The sequence below is a fragment of the Polypterus senegalus genome, chromosome 13 (genome assembly GCF_016835505.1).
Source record: "Polypterus senegalus isolate Bchr_013 chromosome 13, ASM1683550v1, whole genome shotgun sequence".
NCBI classification, from domain to species: Eukaryota; Metazoa; Chordata; class Cladistia; order Polypteriformes; family Polypteridae; genus Polypterus; species Polypterus senegalus.
Genome location: NC_053166.1, coordinates 9,354,790 through 9,370,996, shown reverse-complemented (window position 1 = coordinate 9,370,996; position 16,207 = coordinate 9,354,790). Strand labels below are relative to the sequence as shown.

The 16,207-nt window shown below is 34.4% G+C and overlaps 1 protein-coding gene across 8 annotated transcripts in view; it reads right to left on the bottom strand.

Annotated features, from left to right (window-relative positions):
* The window catches only part of ankhd1 (ankyrin repeat and KH domain containing 1), a 187,779-nt gene that overhangs the window by 84,537 nt on the left and 87,035 nt on the right, over positions 1 to 16,207 (bottom strand). For 5 of the 8 annotated variants that reach the window (XM_039773750.1, XM_039773751.1, XM_039773755.1 and 2 more), the window contains exons 4-14: positions 15,301 to 15,463; positions 14,980 to 15,127; positions 12,209 to 12,442; positions 9,173 to 9,267; positions 8,480 to 8,717; positions 8,084 to 8,275; positions 7,726 to 7,835; positions 7,276 to 7,363; positions 7,034 to 7,161; positions 3,510 to 3,653; positions 3,235 to 3,337 (exon numbers count right to left, since the gene is read on the bottom strand). In XM_039773750.1, coding sequence (XP_039629684.1) covers positions 3,235 to 3,337; positions 3,510 to 3,653; positions 7,034 to 7,161; positions 7,276 to 7,363; positions 7,726 to 7,835; positions 8,084 to 8,275; positions 8,480 to 8,717; positions 9,173 to 9,267; positions 12,209 to 12,442; positions 14,980 to 15,127; positions 15,301 to 15,463 — 1,643 coding nt within the window. The remainder of the gene's footprint in view (positions 1 to 3,234; positions 3,338 to 3,509; positions 3,654 to 7,033; positions 7,162 to 7,275; positions 7,364 to 7,725; positions 7,836 to 8,083; positions 8,276 to 8,479; positions 8,718 to 9,172; positions 9,268 to 12,208; positions 12,443 to 14,979; positions 15,128 to 15,300; positions 15,464 to 16,207) is intronic. The other 3 variants (XM_039773757.1, XM_039773754.1, XM_039773752.1) reach the window with 1 other exon arrangement.

Sequence of the window (16,207 nt, the reverse complement as noted above, 5' to 3'; positions counted from 1 at the left end):
GTTTTGTAATTTGTGTTACAAGTTCCTGTCCGTCTGCCTTCTGTTGGGTTACCTATACTTTTTTATTTTGTCCTGGATCATTTTGTGTGTCTGGATTGTCTGCAGTTTGCCTGTATACATGAGGACTGGAAGTGGATTCATGGTAATCCTGCAAAGATAGGAGCACTCTTGAACCTGTCTTCACCACTTCAGAAAATAGCGGTAGGACTATCTTTAAAATCCCATTCAATATGCGGATCGCTGGACTATCTATTTTCATCATTACATTTCATCCGTTGCTGTTTTTCCAGGAACGTTTTTCATGATTTACTGTGTGTTTTGTTTGTGCTTTGTTGTATTTAATGTGTAATCGCCATAAGGGGAACAGGGGTGATATCGTTTGCATTTATTTCATTTGTTTTCATTACATTCTTTATTTGCTGTTTGATTACCAGTTTGCTTTGTTCTTGTCTGTTTGTAAGTCCGTGCGGGTCGGGCCAAGGCTGGGTGCATCCCTGGAATCTCCACCATAAAAATAAATAAATCACCGTCTTCTCTACAGTGTGCAACTTAGTGGCACCGGACCTCTACAGCATTATTCATTTCTCCTTGCTGCATCCCCAGCTGAGTGTTCTTGTATTTTCCATTTTGTTCCTCTTAACCCTTAAACCGTCACACCTGGCTATAGTCATTTCCCAGTGCCATTTGCGAGTACACAGGAGCTCATCCGTTAGTGCTGTACATTCATGGAGTAGCTAGCAAATGACCACTGCCAGCCCCTTGTGAGCAGAGGGGCTAAACGCACCCACTAGAAGACATGGACGCTCCTCAAAAAAAAGCTCTTAAAAACACTGATAGACTACTTTCACATTGTTCCCTTACTTGTTGTGCTTACTTACGGCTGCTCTGTCACGTGATATGCTTCTCGCACTACGCTTACTTAAAAGCCTGAACAGCACCTGTCCTTTCTGGTTGATTGCTTTGTTTCTCTCTCCTCCCCCAGACATCCTCTGCTCCTGTGTTTGAATAAAGTTCTGGTCTCTACAATCTCCTGTGTTTCTGTACAATTCTGTGATCCAAGTGTGACACCCTGCAGCCTCACTGTTCCTGGGATTGAGCCGCTGCACTAGACTAGCCTGCCAGCATCAGCGCTTACCTCTGTGCAGTGCAGCCAGTTTAAGCACAGATGGCTCGGTGATTTACATCCATGGTGTCAGTTGCACTTTGTAGATACTGTTCAAGTAGTTTTTTTTAAATAGTTTTTATAGTTCATTAGTGGTGTGTAAAATGAGTAGTGTTGCAGTAATTGTGATGCGCTTTGCATGAAAAAAATGTGTTCCATTAAAATTTCACTTTTCCTTGCGAATTGTGACATTCACTTAAAGTGCAACAAAAAAGTATTTGGCTTCCAGGGATGCATTAACCCCCAAGTATGTGGCAGTTTAAGGGTTAAATACCGAAGATGCCGCCGAAATGCCCTACATCTTCGGGCAATGAAGAACGCGCTTGCATGAATTACAGTACATATAGCGGTAACTTCGGTATTTTACATTCTAGCACTGCAGGTGACATATCAGTATAGTACTGTACAGTGTGCATGTTTACCTTTATATTCTTAGGTAGTGTATTAAGCCGAGTTTGAAATTAAAGTGTTTTGGGGGCATATTTAGGGTTTAAACTATAAAAATAGGCATTTTTTTAACCATATCCAAAATATGCAGTTTTTCCACAATTCGCGGGTGCTCTAGGAACGTAACCCCTGCGAATTTTGAGGGTGTACTGTATTATAAAAAGGGAATGCTTCAAATTATGTGTTGACCACTAACAAAAAATAAGAGAATCTAATGTTCCATTAAGCAAATGTCACACTGTGCAACTTTTAGTCATATGGTATGGCAGGCTTGCCAACTGCAACTGCTGACCTTGTCATTGGACTATGTCACTTAACATGACTAAATATCATTGGACATATCAAATTTAGCAGTGGCAGAACGATTTTTCAGCACAGTCATTTGCCCATTTTTCTTACAGCCAACAGAGTGTGGCCTGATGGAGCTGGTGCTGCAAAAATGGTTAAAAGGTATTGCCAAGTTCAGCTGCAATCACTGCCCTTCAAACCCTCCCCCTATTTTGTCATGGAATGTAAAAGATGATACATCAAATGGATGATCTTCTGTTTGCCAGATCCAAAACATCTTATAACTTGAATCACTTTATGGATTAGCAGTCATTGGTTGTGAGCTCACATGCACAAACAGCTCACTCTTAATGACTAAAGACAAAATCAGCCCTGTTTGATTTTTTTTCTGGGCAACTCATTGTATTTTTTTTTCTTCAGACTAGAGGGCTAGTCTTCATGAGAACATCAAACCGACTCCCTATGACTTAAGATTATTTAAATGAAGGCTCTAGCTGAAAATGTCTTTTAATATATCATGGCTTTGAAGTATAAGGATAAATGATAGTGATTTTTTCACAAAAAGATGCTATTTGTTTAAAAACTGGTACAAAATATTGTTATCACTCAAAGAGGTATAAGGCCCCCAACATGAATACTGTTCATTTCATAAATTCAGACATTCATAAGAGATCGCACGTCAAAGTTTGTTATTTTTAATGTGACAATATGAGCTTTTTCCTGTTTAAAAAAAAAAAATCTACATTATGTGTTAAAAAAATCTTAATATAATCTATATGAAGGCTTTATCGTTAAGCCATGCATGTTAAAACGCAGAAAATGACTACTTTTTCTAAATATTAATATACTGTAGTTGCTATTTAAAAAATGGCATAAAATATTAAAAGAATAAAACAGAATTTATTGCTTAAAGCTGTGTTCCTGATAGTTTAACTAATGTAAGGTTTTAAATTTTCTCCTCGAAAGAACTTCCATTCCTTTTATTTCTTCTCTTTAATACCAGAGTGCACACATCTCTATTAACTTGTATGCCTGCAGTAAAGCTACATTTGTATAGGTTACCAGACCATTGCAGGTGGACACTTTCCTGCACACTTAATATGGGTCAGCTTAAAAAGGACTGAATTACAGGGTCTGACATAAATCTTGGGAGGCAGGGGAAAAAGTCAAATGTCACTCAACAGCAGCCAAAAATTCAATGCTAACATAACTTATTAAAAATAAATAAAAAAAAACAAAAAAAACAAAAAAAAAAACAAGAATTGTCCCAATACATACATTTTGAGGAAACAATTCTTAGACAGACAAAAACATTTAACTGTGCCATGAACACTGACCTTTATTTGAAACAGGTGGCGGGGCTGTGATGTTTGAAGGAGCTCTGTCTGGTTCTTGTGGTGGAACCATTGGTGGCAGCGCCTGAACTGGTACACGTGGAACCTGAAACAACATATTAAGAGATCTTATCTTGAAAAATGAAGTCAGAATTCTGCCAAAGAAGAATCTGAACTTTTTCATTCCTATAAATTAAAAGAAAGCATAACAAGGAACATAAATGAAAAGTTTATACAGTAAAGATAAAAAAAAATTTCTCTGCAATTTTTACATTTACCTGAGACTGATCATGAGATGGTGGTGTAAGCTGGGACATGTCAGGTGCAGGAACAGAAAGGATATTGTTTGGATAATCTAGCAAGTAGGAGACAACATTTGTGTGACCACCCTTAGCAGCTTCAATAAGCATGGTTGATCCATCCTGTGGAATGCAAAAAACAAAAAGAAATGGGACAAAATATCAAAATGAACAGCACACCATTCAACTGTTTATGTACTAACAATATTTGCTTATTTTTTTACTTTCACAAAAACAGAAGGCTTTCATTTTCTCATTTCTCAAGTTTTGCATATGCCTGATATTTAAAAAGTAATTAATTAAAACAACCATCAATTTTATCTTAATGTGTGGTTTACTCAATTATAAAAAGTGGTATCACATTTTTTTTGAAGTTTCAGTTAAAAAAATTAAACAAAAAAGTGTGATAAATGGTTCAATCTCTAGATGATTTTCATTATTTCTTCAGCCAAAAGTTGTAGTTCATCATACACAAGATGAAACAGACGAAGTGACCCAGAACGTTTTTCTGATATCTAGTGAAGCTGTAGAGTTACTTTACTTTTAAACTACTGTTAAATCACAATTTAGACTGTTTTTTAATGTTGATTAGACATTACATATTCTTTTTATGTGCCTTCTTTCAATCAGAAGGTTGGCACGCACAGCTTTCCACTTTCCCTTTATGACTTCCCCATTCTCTGATGCGCACCACTGTTTTATATCAAAACCCCACAATCTCCTTTGTCTTCCTGTGTCTCTAGTTCAATTTGTTCTTCCTTCTCTCTCTAGTTGTACCAATTTCCTCATCTGACCAACACAACATGTATACAACAATTCTCATCTTTCTTTTCATTATCTCCTCCACCATTCTCTTTCCTATAATTATTCTCTTTATTACTTTTTTCATTTCTGTCCAGCTATTTTTCATTACTGTTCTCTAGCACACACCTCGAAGTTCTTCAGCCAGTTGCTTTCCTGTATGTGTACTTATCAGTACCATACTCTAACACTAAGAGGACATATATTCTCACTAATGTCTGGTTAAAGTCAATGCTCAGATTCCTTCTCTGGAATTCTTTGCATCCCCAAAAGTGCTCTTTTTCTGTACTTCGTCTTTTTATCTTAATCAAGCAATTCCCTTGATCTGTAATCCAGCTTTCAAGGTATTTACAATTTTTTCACCTGCTCCAATTGGAAATTACACCACATAAGCAGTAAGTTGTACAAAGTTATCCACTGCTCTTGATTGGAACATAGTTAAAATTGAGTTGGGCAGAATAGTACGTTTTTCATGGTATAACTGGTAATAATCTGCCTTTGGCTAACATTAGCACCCTTGGGTAGAGGAAAAAAATAAACAGAGAAAAATACAAACATGCATGTGGTTACTAGAACGATACTGTAGAATTATGCATGCATGTACATGACTAAATGGTTACTACTGATGGAAAGGAGTAAGCATGTGAGTACAGAGGCTTTAAAATTTAACAAACTTGGGAACAGACAACAAGTCCCTTGTATTCCATAAGAACTGGGCAGTTAAGTAGACTGCTTAACTCTTTGTTGATTGTACTAAACCATGCTGTGAGAAAACTGTTTAAAAAGCAAATTGGCAACTGAAATGTTTCAAGAAATAAACAATGAACAAATCCAAAAAATTTGAAATTTTTGTGGGATTAATTGCAAAATGCTACATACCCATTCTAGCCAATGTGAGAAAAATGTTCTTTTTAATCGTAATTAATTCCAACAACTAACACTGACAATACAAGGTTTTTAAGTTTACTAAACCTATAACGAAACATTCACTTTCAATTAATCAATCTATAAAGTGTCATTTTTAGAAAAAGGTGTTTTATATTTGGGAGAATACAATATATCTATAACAAAACACACACATATGAATATAAGCAATGAGAACAGGTAACAAATTATAAAATAAAACAGCCGATAACACATTACAATAAAAGTGAATTTAATGTTAAAAACACTAAGTAGGAAATATTTAGAACAATATGGGGTAACAAGGAAAAAAAAAAAAAAAGACAAGGAGTAAGCACAATTAAGAGCAAAAATCTGCACAAAAAGACGGCATCAAGCAGGTTTACAAAATGATGGGACGAACTAATGAGGAGCTGTTTAGGACACAAGTCAATCCTGGACATCGGACCTTACTTTTATTCTATGTTAATTAGTGTTCCCTAATTCTAATTATTTCTTTTGTCTTTTTTTCTCTTTCTTCATCATGTAAAGCATTTTGAACTACATTGTTTGTATGAAAATGTGCTATATAAATAAATGTTGGCAAGGTACATACAACCTTGTACTGTGAGATACTGCTCTAAAAAAAAAAAAAACTTCAAGCATAGTAACACTCAGATTCACAACTTCCTCAATTGTTGGCTGTTGTAAATTGTTTGCTTGATTGCACATACCTGGCACATTACAGGCCTGTTACAGTTTAATTTAATAGACAATCATCATTAAAATGTATTCATATACTGTATAGAGTAAGGTTGTCAAAGTACTGAAATATCGATATTTGTTGGTTTTTAACATTTTAAAATTACTTGAATGTTAATTTTTTTACCTCACATATTACATCTAAGATTGTCTTTTAAAGAGAAATGCTTATTTTTATGTCTGTTTACAACTTAAAGAGGAGGGGAAAAGTAACTCCAGTGTGAGATGATTTCATCACTATTTCTAGCACTGAACGTGAATGTACTCCTGTTGAAAGCATTAGACTGGTAAGCTTGTGATGAGGAAATTTGTGGTTTTTTGAGAATTTATCTTCAATTAAAGATTAAGTTTACTGTAATCCTGCATTACAGGTATCAAATGAAGTAGAACAGGATGTTGAAAGTAAACCAAATGAGTGATATAAAGAAACTGGTTATATTATGATGGCCAACAAAAGGCAAACTAACCTGTTCTGTCAACCACACCCTATTTAAGAAAAATCAGCATATGGATTATAATAGTATTTTTTATTATTACTGTTTATTTTGTTATTTTCCTAATAGTAACATTATTGACTCAGTATACTGAAAGGTTAATAAATAAACCCTCAGAGGTGGCACTCCACAGTTTACCCTGAGGTTACAAAATTAAATTCCACTATAAGTGACTAACTACACTTATTATCTAAAGCTCCCATAAGTAACAATACATTTTACTATTCAATGCAATTTCAGACTACTACAGCAAAAATCATGTTTTCATTGATTTTATAATTGCAGGAAAGATTGCCACTTAGTGTCAGCAAAAAGAATACTTTGTGATTTTGCACTTACTGTAAATGTAAAGAAATAAACCCAGTCCAAACCATCAAACACCTCAAATGAGAATTATGTTGAGAGCTAAGGACCAAAACTAAAGTACATACTTTTACTTCAGCATCTTCTTTAGAATGTCTACGTAAAGAATTTCCCTTATTTTCACTTATTCTTGTCAAAACTCACCTTATATATAGAATTTATAAACAAAAAACAAACTAAATACCACAATAGCACACTTACCTTTAATCTGTGCGTAGGGTCAGCCCCATGTGCCAAAAGTAACTCAACTACAGCCAAGTGACCTCCAGCACAAGCCAAAGACACCACTGTGTGATCATTATTAGCTGTAGCTCTATTAACATTTGCACCTGTAAGGAATTGTAAAGGCAATGTAAATGTATGTACTGTAAATGTTTACTACATCACACAAATCAAATAGCTAAATAAAGACATCAGTGAAATAATGAATTTAAAATTCACACCTTTGCTGATTAGGAACTGCACAGTACACAAGTGGCCGGCTCTTGCTGCTTTCATCAGTGGTGTTCTTCCACCTTCAGATTCATGTTCCTTTTGAAGAAGTATATTGAGCAAAAAATATCAATTAAAAAACAATAAAAGAGAAATTTAAATTTTCCTTTAAGTATACCAACTGTTTGCTGTCATAAGCTTATACATTTTCTATGAATTCTTCTAGTGTTTAAACAAATACAATATCAGGAAAAAGTTATACCTCTTAAACTGTACAAGTGACTTGCAATTTGTACTTAAAAGTAGTACATTGAAAACTGAGAGTGCATGTTTGACATTCTAGTTACAAAAATTATTTTTCAAACCTACATTTTGTACTGAAAATCAGTTAATTATAAAACAGTATATAGAGTGATATTCATTTCTCTTAAAGAGAAATCAACTATAAATATTACATTTACCAAATCTGCCCCAGCCTGAAGTAGTACGTCTGCAACATCAGTGTGCCCATTCTCACAAGCGTAGGTTAACGCAGTGTCTCCAGTAGCAGTGGTAGCGTGAACATTTGCACCTGCAAAATAATAACCATTATCAAACACAATTAACCTCAACTCCCTACACTAATGTTGAAAAAGCATTTTATAGTAGTAATTGCACAAACATAATTTTGTGCTATAATTTTTCCTTTCCAAAACTTGAATCAATCTATAAAGCAATACTCTTATAGTAGTAGTAGTATAATTAATTTTAACACAATGCACAAATTTACATACAAAAATTAATACTGGGGCTGTGAGGTATGTGTTTAGAGTTAATTACCTGCTGCTAATAAGTACTTGACCAATTCAAGATGACCTTCCTGAGCAGCTTCCATAAGAGGTGTTGAACATCCAAGCTCAATATCTGCTCCTGCCTTTATCAGGAAATCTGCCACTTCTAAGAAGCCTCCACAGCATGCTAGTGTCAAAGCGGTCTCTTGAGTTTCCTCTGTTTGAGCATTTATATTGGCTCCTTACAACAAAAATAAGATATCAGATCCATTAATGTGAACTGATAACATTAGCATCAAAACCTAGAACTACAGTATGTAACTTAAAACCTTATAAAAATACATTTCAGAATTACTCATCTCACTATTTCATCCTCTTAAATAATCAAAATTATTTTTACTTAATATCTAATAGGTGTACTTCCTGACAAAAAGAAAATCGATACCCTGTGCAAGCAGCAATGCCACCATTTCTTCATGGCCTTCTCTAGCAGCTTCCATTAAAGGCGTGTATCCTTCATCATTCACTTCTTCCAAATTTGCACCTCTTTCTATAAGTAATGCTGCCAGTTCAACATGTCCTCCACATGCAGCCAACGTCAATGGAGATTCAAATGAATCAGCTGGCATGTTCACCTGGGCACCACTGTCCAGTAAAAGCCGTGCAACTTCAACATGACCATCCTAGATATTGATGGAGCAAAATAGCATAAATTACATTTAAATAGCAAAAGAACCAAGAAAACTGTAAATCTAAGTAACGGGATTTTCATATTGGACGGTACAAAATACTTCTAACAATGGGCAATGACTGTGTGTCAGAAAAGTTGTACAAAATATGCATCATGTTAAGAAGCATAAAATAAAAGTGCTGTCTCAAATCAGAAAAAGCTAATCAAGCTCTCTGTCAATAGTACAAAAAATGATGCTACAGATAGAAAAATACCATTACATATTCCACAAATATAAAACAAAACATCCACCCTACATAACCTTTTTCCCTGTTATTTATCAATTATGTGTTTCAAAAGGTTACAACATTAAAAGCTTGACATAATTTCATACACTTCACACCTTGTATGCTTTAAAAAAAACATTCATATTGGAACTACAAGAAATTTGTTATAACTAAATATTACCATGCAGGCTTCCATCAATGCTGTGTGCATTTCATCCGTTTTATGCTCCTGGTCAGCTCCTGCTTCCAATAGGAACCTCACCATGTCTAAGTGTCCTGTAAAAAAGATCAAATTCAGGATGTAAAACACAAAAGACTTGATAAAACTCTAGCTACATTTTTCAAGAAACGTGGAATGAAACAGTAGATTAGGAAACCATATTAAACTTTGCGTCTTTATTGAAAAGCCACAAACTCTGAATTCTGAGTTTACTGTTAAGTAAAATAAATGCAAAAAAGCATACAAATACTGGTTTCATAATCAATTTTGTGTGTGTGAATAACAATTTTAGTGATTATTTTGAGGATTAATCAAGTAGCTTGGGACGATATATTTAAAATTGACTTGATGAAATTCATATAATTTCCCAAGTATCCAAGATACTTCATTTGAAAAATAACCTAGAAAGAGTAAAAAAAAAAAAAAAAAAGGCTTATTGAAAAACATGTAGCATTTCAAGTTCTCCAAAAAGGTTCTCTAAAAGTTGCAGCCTTTTGAACTCTTCACACCAAAATATGCCGGTTTATTAGCATTCAGTATGATCTACGTAACAATGAAAATACACAGAAAAACACATTAAAACATTACAAACAGTATACAATATGCAAAAAGTCTTTATTAAATGAGAGATATGCTTAATTCAAAAGACTTTCTTTAAAGCATTCATTTAAATGAAAGCATGTATTTTCTAAAATCTGCTCCGTTCAGCTATTAATAAACTAAAACACTAATCAAAATAATCTGGAATTCTTTATCTCTGAATAACAGAATTATTTTGAGTTGGTCAACTTTTGGATCATTATACGATACCAGTGATAAAAAGTGTGGTGCAAGGGCAGTCCTTCTTAACAAAAGCAACATTAAGGATGAACTTAATGGACACACTGTGTTTAACTATTTTAAAGCACAAAATGATTAGTTATATCAAAATTTAGATAAAATGAATAAAAGAATGCATTTGGAGTGGTCAAGAGAGCCACTGAATTGTTTCAACAAAAATTTATGTTTGTATGGCTCATCTTGTGAAGCTTTTTATCACTTTTTACAAGTGCTGCTGCATGGCCAAAATGGTAAGCCAGTTTCAACACTGTACAACATCTGCAAGATCAGGAGCACAACTTCTTTTCCAGGATATGGTCTTGTCACATCTGGACTACTGCAATTTGCTTCTGGCAGGAGAACCCATATGTGCTATCAAGCCACTGCAGATGATCCAGAATGCAGACTCATCTTGTATTAAACCATCCAAGATGGGCACATCACTCCTCTCTTCAGATGGCTACATTGGCTCCCTGTAGCAGCACACATTAAGTTCAAACCCCTGATGCTTGCCTACAGAGTAGACAGTGGGACAGCACCTGAATATATGGAGATACTGGTGAAGTACTATATTCTTCCTCACCTACTCAGGTCTGCCAGTGAACAGCATCTGGTGATGCAACCTCTGCATGGTATAAAGTCTCAATCCAGACTCTTTTCCTGCATTGTTTGCACTTGGTAAAACAGGCTACCCACCTCCATCTGTACTGCTGACTCCCTCAATGCGTTTAAGAAGCAATTGAAGACCCATCTGTTCTGTGAATATCTGTCTAATTGATTGAAGAGGAAAAAAAACCAAAACTATGCTCTGTGTTCTTTTATTTTGTTGCTTATTTGGTTACTTTAAGTTTAATTGCTTTATCGATTATAATCTATGATTGTAAATGATTTAGTTATTATATCTTTTTACTTATGGCATTCAACATTTGCTAACTGTCCTATTACTGTTATTGAACAAATGGGCTCTAGTCTAAAGCTAAAGCAATTCCATGAGTGAAAAAATGGAGATTTTTGTGAAGGCAGAGCCACAAAAAGAGATGAAGAGAATAACCAAAGATGTGGACACACTTTTTAAATTTTTTTCACAGCTTTTGAAGAGTTAAATGCATTATTTATTTACTTTTTACTTGCGAACTAATACATTTCATTATGTATCTCATGATTCTGGTATAATCCATAAAAAACAAACACACATACAATAAATGCTGCAAATAATGAGGTAAAGTATATTTTAAAGCATAAACTACAGGGTTCAATATCCAATTAGTTCTGAATAAATAAAACTTGCTTACTAAAATCAAACTACTTCAGCTTAATCAAAGTCAGTAGTCCAGCACATAATAAGCAAAATTATAGAATACTTAATGGGGTAGTTTGTCCCGGATTCCTTAACACTAGGCATTTTTATTACTATTTGCTTAAAAACAAGAAAATGTTTAAGAACCAGTCTTAAAATTACCAGAAAAAATTAACATAAGAACTGTGGACTCAATTCTTTGTGTTTTCTCCACAGCCTTGGAAAAGAATTCCAGTTTGTCATGTGTATCAGTTAAATGGGCTTCATAGTATGTTACTGGACTTCAGAAAAACAGTAGGTGCTTCAAGTTATAAACAAAACAACATGGCACGATTCAATTAACCGCTGACAATGTTCCAAACAATTTTGAAAATGTTGATTTTTGCTTTAAACCCCCCACAACAATTTCCTCTGATGGGCAGTATTGGTAGAATGTGAAATTAATTGCTGAAGAATAGCTAGACCAATTGACTATACTGCAATGCTAGGAAGGCAGGAGCAAAGTGCTACCACAGGGCAGAAAGCCCACAGCAGATGAAATGCTATGCATCACGAAGCATGACATTTACATGGACAAGAATTGACCTTCTGCCAAACTGGTATTGTGTATTATTTTGCATTTATGCAGCCATCTAAACAGCCTAGCCTTAGAGGGTGTTTTTTGACAATTCATGCCCAATGGAGCATACTGAAACAGTTTTTTTCCACATTGTCTTCATTTTTCTAAACAAAACCTTACACTGACTTGGTTCATTAACCATGCCAAGCTAGAAATAACACAAAACCAACAAAACAAATGGTAGTATAAACATACTTAAACCAATCAAAAATATCAAGAATTACTTTAAAGACTGGAACAGATCAGGAAAAGAAATACCAACCTTTATAACATGCCAGCGTAAGTGCACTTTCTTTAAACTCATTGGAATGAGTATTGATACCAGCTCCATATTCCAGAAGTACACGTGCAACCTCTACATGGCCAGCACTTGCAGCCTCCATAAGTGGAGTGTGTCCATTTTCATTGTGATCTTCAATATTTGCTCCTTCTTTTAACAGCACTTTTACCACATCAACAAAGCCTCCTGCACATGCATAAGTGAGTGCAGTGTTGCCTATGAAGCATATAATCAGAATAAAAATAAGTAACATTTTTATGTTAGTGAGTTATTATTCAGTACAAATAGAACAGGAAATCAAAATTGGAAAAAATTATGTGTCTGCAACAAATATGATATAATACTATTCTACATTAATAAATATACATATATACACATACATATTTACACACACACAAACATAAATTACATAAATATGTTAGATAACATTTTGGTTTAGGTGCATAAATTACTCATTTACTGATAAGCAACAAGCCCTTAAAATGTTTCTTCTGGTCTTAATTCCACTTGTAAATGGTTTATTCCTCTGCGTTCAGTGTTGCATATTAAAATCTTTTGATATGCTGGTAAAATTACTTGTGAATATGAAGATTTACAGGTCTTGTAATGAAATATGCAATGAGAAATAATTCTTATGCAAGCCAACTCAGACCATTCCATAGTGGTTATTTTAGTAGGCCATGTTGCAGATATGAATATCCACTTTACTGATTCTTCACAAGTGTTAATCAAGACCAAAACAAGCTTTTATTAAGGTCTTTTTTTATTGGTATTTGGTACACTGTATTAATCCAGGAGGGGAAATTTTCTTTCTGCATGACCTTTGGAAGTCAGAGTGTATGGTCCACGATTTTAAAGTGCCCCTGAAGCAATTTTTAGGTTAAGGGCCTTGCTCAATGGCACAAAAGAATAGGATTCCTTCTGGCAGTAACGGGATTTGAACAGGTAACCTCCCAGAAATGGGTAAAAGATGCACTTTTGAAGTACCTAAAACTAAAGTGTTAGCCCTTATTTCAGAAATTTTCAACAGAGGAAATTATACGAAGACACAAGTACAAGTACAGGGCTGTGTTAGTATTGTTTACGTTTAACTACTCATTTTACAATCTAACAATAGACAATTTAACTGACTCACTAAATGTAACACAATGAGTCAGCAACAAAAATAAACTGTCAGCCTTCTCATTTAGAGTTCAAGTCCATAATCAGCAAGTAACACTGCCTGCCTAACTATTATACAAAAACAGTTTATCATCAAATAATCATCATTTTGCCTCCAATCACTTAGTAGTAATTGGTTTTAAACTACAAATAAATTATTTGCATCTTGGGCATCCAGATGAGAAACTGCAAGTAACAGTACATACATACACTGCAAGATGCCTAAAATTTTCTATTTGTGTGTTGGGCATACATGCAAGGGGGAAAAGATGAAACCAGCACCATAATCAAAAAATGTACAATAAAGAAAAGTTATCATAAAAAAAGAGGAATATATATAAGACCATCTTCCATCTGACACTTGCATTTATACAAGAGGAGATAGTATGAGACCCAACTGAACTATACTTTATAGACTGTAATGTCGGCAAATATTAAACGAAAACCTGAAGAACAAGTTGGACAAAACCTCAAACATCATAAACTCTACATCAGCTTAACCGGGCCTAATCAGTCCTGGTATCATTTTTATTGAGCTGTCTTGAAAGCATTCTCTCTTTCTCTATACCAGGTCTGGTATGGCAATGCATGTACTCACTCAAAACAAACTGCAACGTGTCATGCAGACAGTAGAAAAGACTCAAGTCTTAAAACTGGACTCAACTGAGATCCTGTAACATTGCAGATCAGAAAACATGCTGGAAATATAACTGATGGCTACAATCACCTGGGTGGCAACCTCTTCCAGGTACTACCATCAAGGAAATGTTACCAGCCACTGAAAGCAAGCTCTGCTATACACACAAACAGATTCTTTTCCACTGCAATCACTATGACTAAACTGTTTTTTCCTATTTTCTAAACCTGTCCTTTCAATCAAAAGTATGTTTATTGTATGTTTACTTTACGAAGATTAACTTGATATATTACTAGGCGGGAGTGCAGTTCTACAAGGTCATATTTTTTCATATAATTGTGTGTTTTGCATTTTTTACTGCTACTGTATTTAATATTGTAATGTTGTCATGTATTATACATTGTGTTGTTAATTGTATTTGCATTGTTATATGTATGAATGTAACATCTGAAAATGTATTTTTTATTTTAAAAAAGTACATGGGAATGGAGAAATTGGAATAAATGGGTTTATTAAATGGAAAGGGCGATTCACAAGACAGTTATGCGCTAAACATTGTAAGTTACTAATCACAAATACTGTATATATGGCCACAGTGGACTTGCCCAGGAATCACAGCACACACTTTAATCACTCTCATTAGTAATACATTCATGTGAATGGTTTTGGGGACTGTTGGTCTGGAAAAATAGTCAGTAACCTTACTTGACCCACTTAAGATTCATTCACAAGTTTGACCTACCAAAGATCAACATATAGAGACACACACTGTAAAATATGTGAAGTTATAAAACTCTATTACAGACTGTTGCCAAGACATTCACCTAAACAGAGAATCCAAAGTGACTTGCTTATTTACATTCTACTTGAACTTTTACTTAGATTAATTTTACAATAAAAAAAACATTTAAATGAATTTCACAATAAAAATATTTAATGAAACCACCCAGTTTACCTGTTGATGACTGAGCGTTAACATCAGCACCGTGTACGAGGAGGAGTTTAACAATGTCCACATATCCTCCACTTGCTGCAGCCATTAAAGGAGTGATATCTCCCTTGATCCCTCGGTCTTCAACATTTGCATGCATAGCAAGCAGCACCTAACATGACAATGGAAATGTGCTGAGAACTGGAAACAAATTATTTTCTCAAAACTTAACCAACCTGGGGTGAATTACAAGAATGGAAGACTTTAGAATATGCAATCTTAGGCAAAACAAAAACACATTTTATGAATCATATTTACCATTTAACAAAAATGAAAACCACCTACTTGTGCAAGTTCATAGTAGCCAGCTGAGCAGGCCAAACAAAGTAAGCTTTCTCCCTCTTCTGTGTGTTCATTTACACTTCTTCCTTCATCAAGTAATTTACGAACAGCATTCACATCCCCATCGGAGCAAGCTTCCGCCAAGCTACGGCTAAAAATAACCAAACTGCTAAAATTACTGGTGTTGTGCTGGTGGATTCTAAACTTCCTTTAAACAAACTGGACTAGTATAATAGTAATTATTAAGTATACAACAAAAACAGAATTTCTAAAAGTTCTAAAATTAATGTGGTCTACTTGCAGGTAATCATCATATATGCAGCTCTTCAAATACCTAAATAGGCTTTGAGGTTTATCCACTCAGGACTACATCTTTACTTATAGTGATCACAAACAGATAACAAAGGTTTGGGGCAAGTCTTGCATGTAAGTTAAATATACAGATGAAAAAACAATTCTGTATAGTCACAAATATCAATATTTTTTCTAAAATGAAATGGCAAAATTTGTATTTAATAATTTAATCATAAGATGTTACAATACCAAATAAATATAAAACTCTAGGCTATAAAACCAACAATAGTAATATTAAGAAAGTCACCAAGAGTAAATGCCCAAAGGCAGCACACAGGACGGCATCTAATTACTGCTGAAGGTTACCGTGAAAATTTAATTGGAAACAATTGCTTGAATGAAATTTATCTTTCTTTATTTCAAAGGGGAAAATTTAGGTTGTGGGATTCGACTAGTTTAAGAGCAAAATATATTTATCTTTCATTTTAGTTGTGAATCTGGAAGAAATCACTAAAAATCATAAAATGCAAAGCACAAGATCCATTAATAAATTCTGACTGGAGATTAGGGTTACACGCCATTACCAGTACTAAACCTCAAATTTGAAAACCAGACA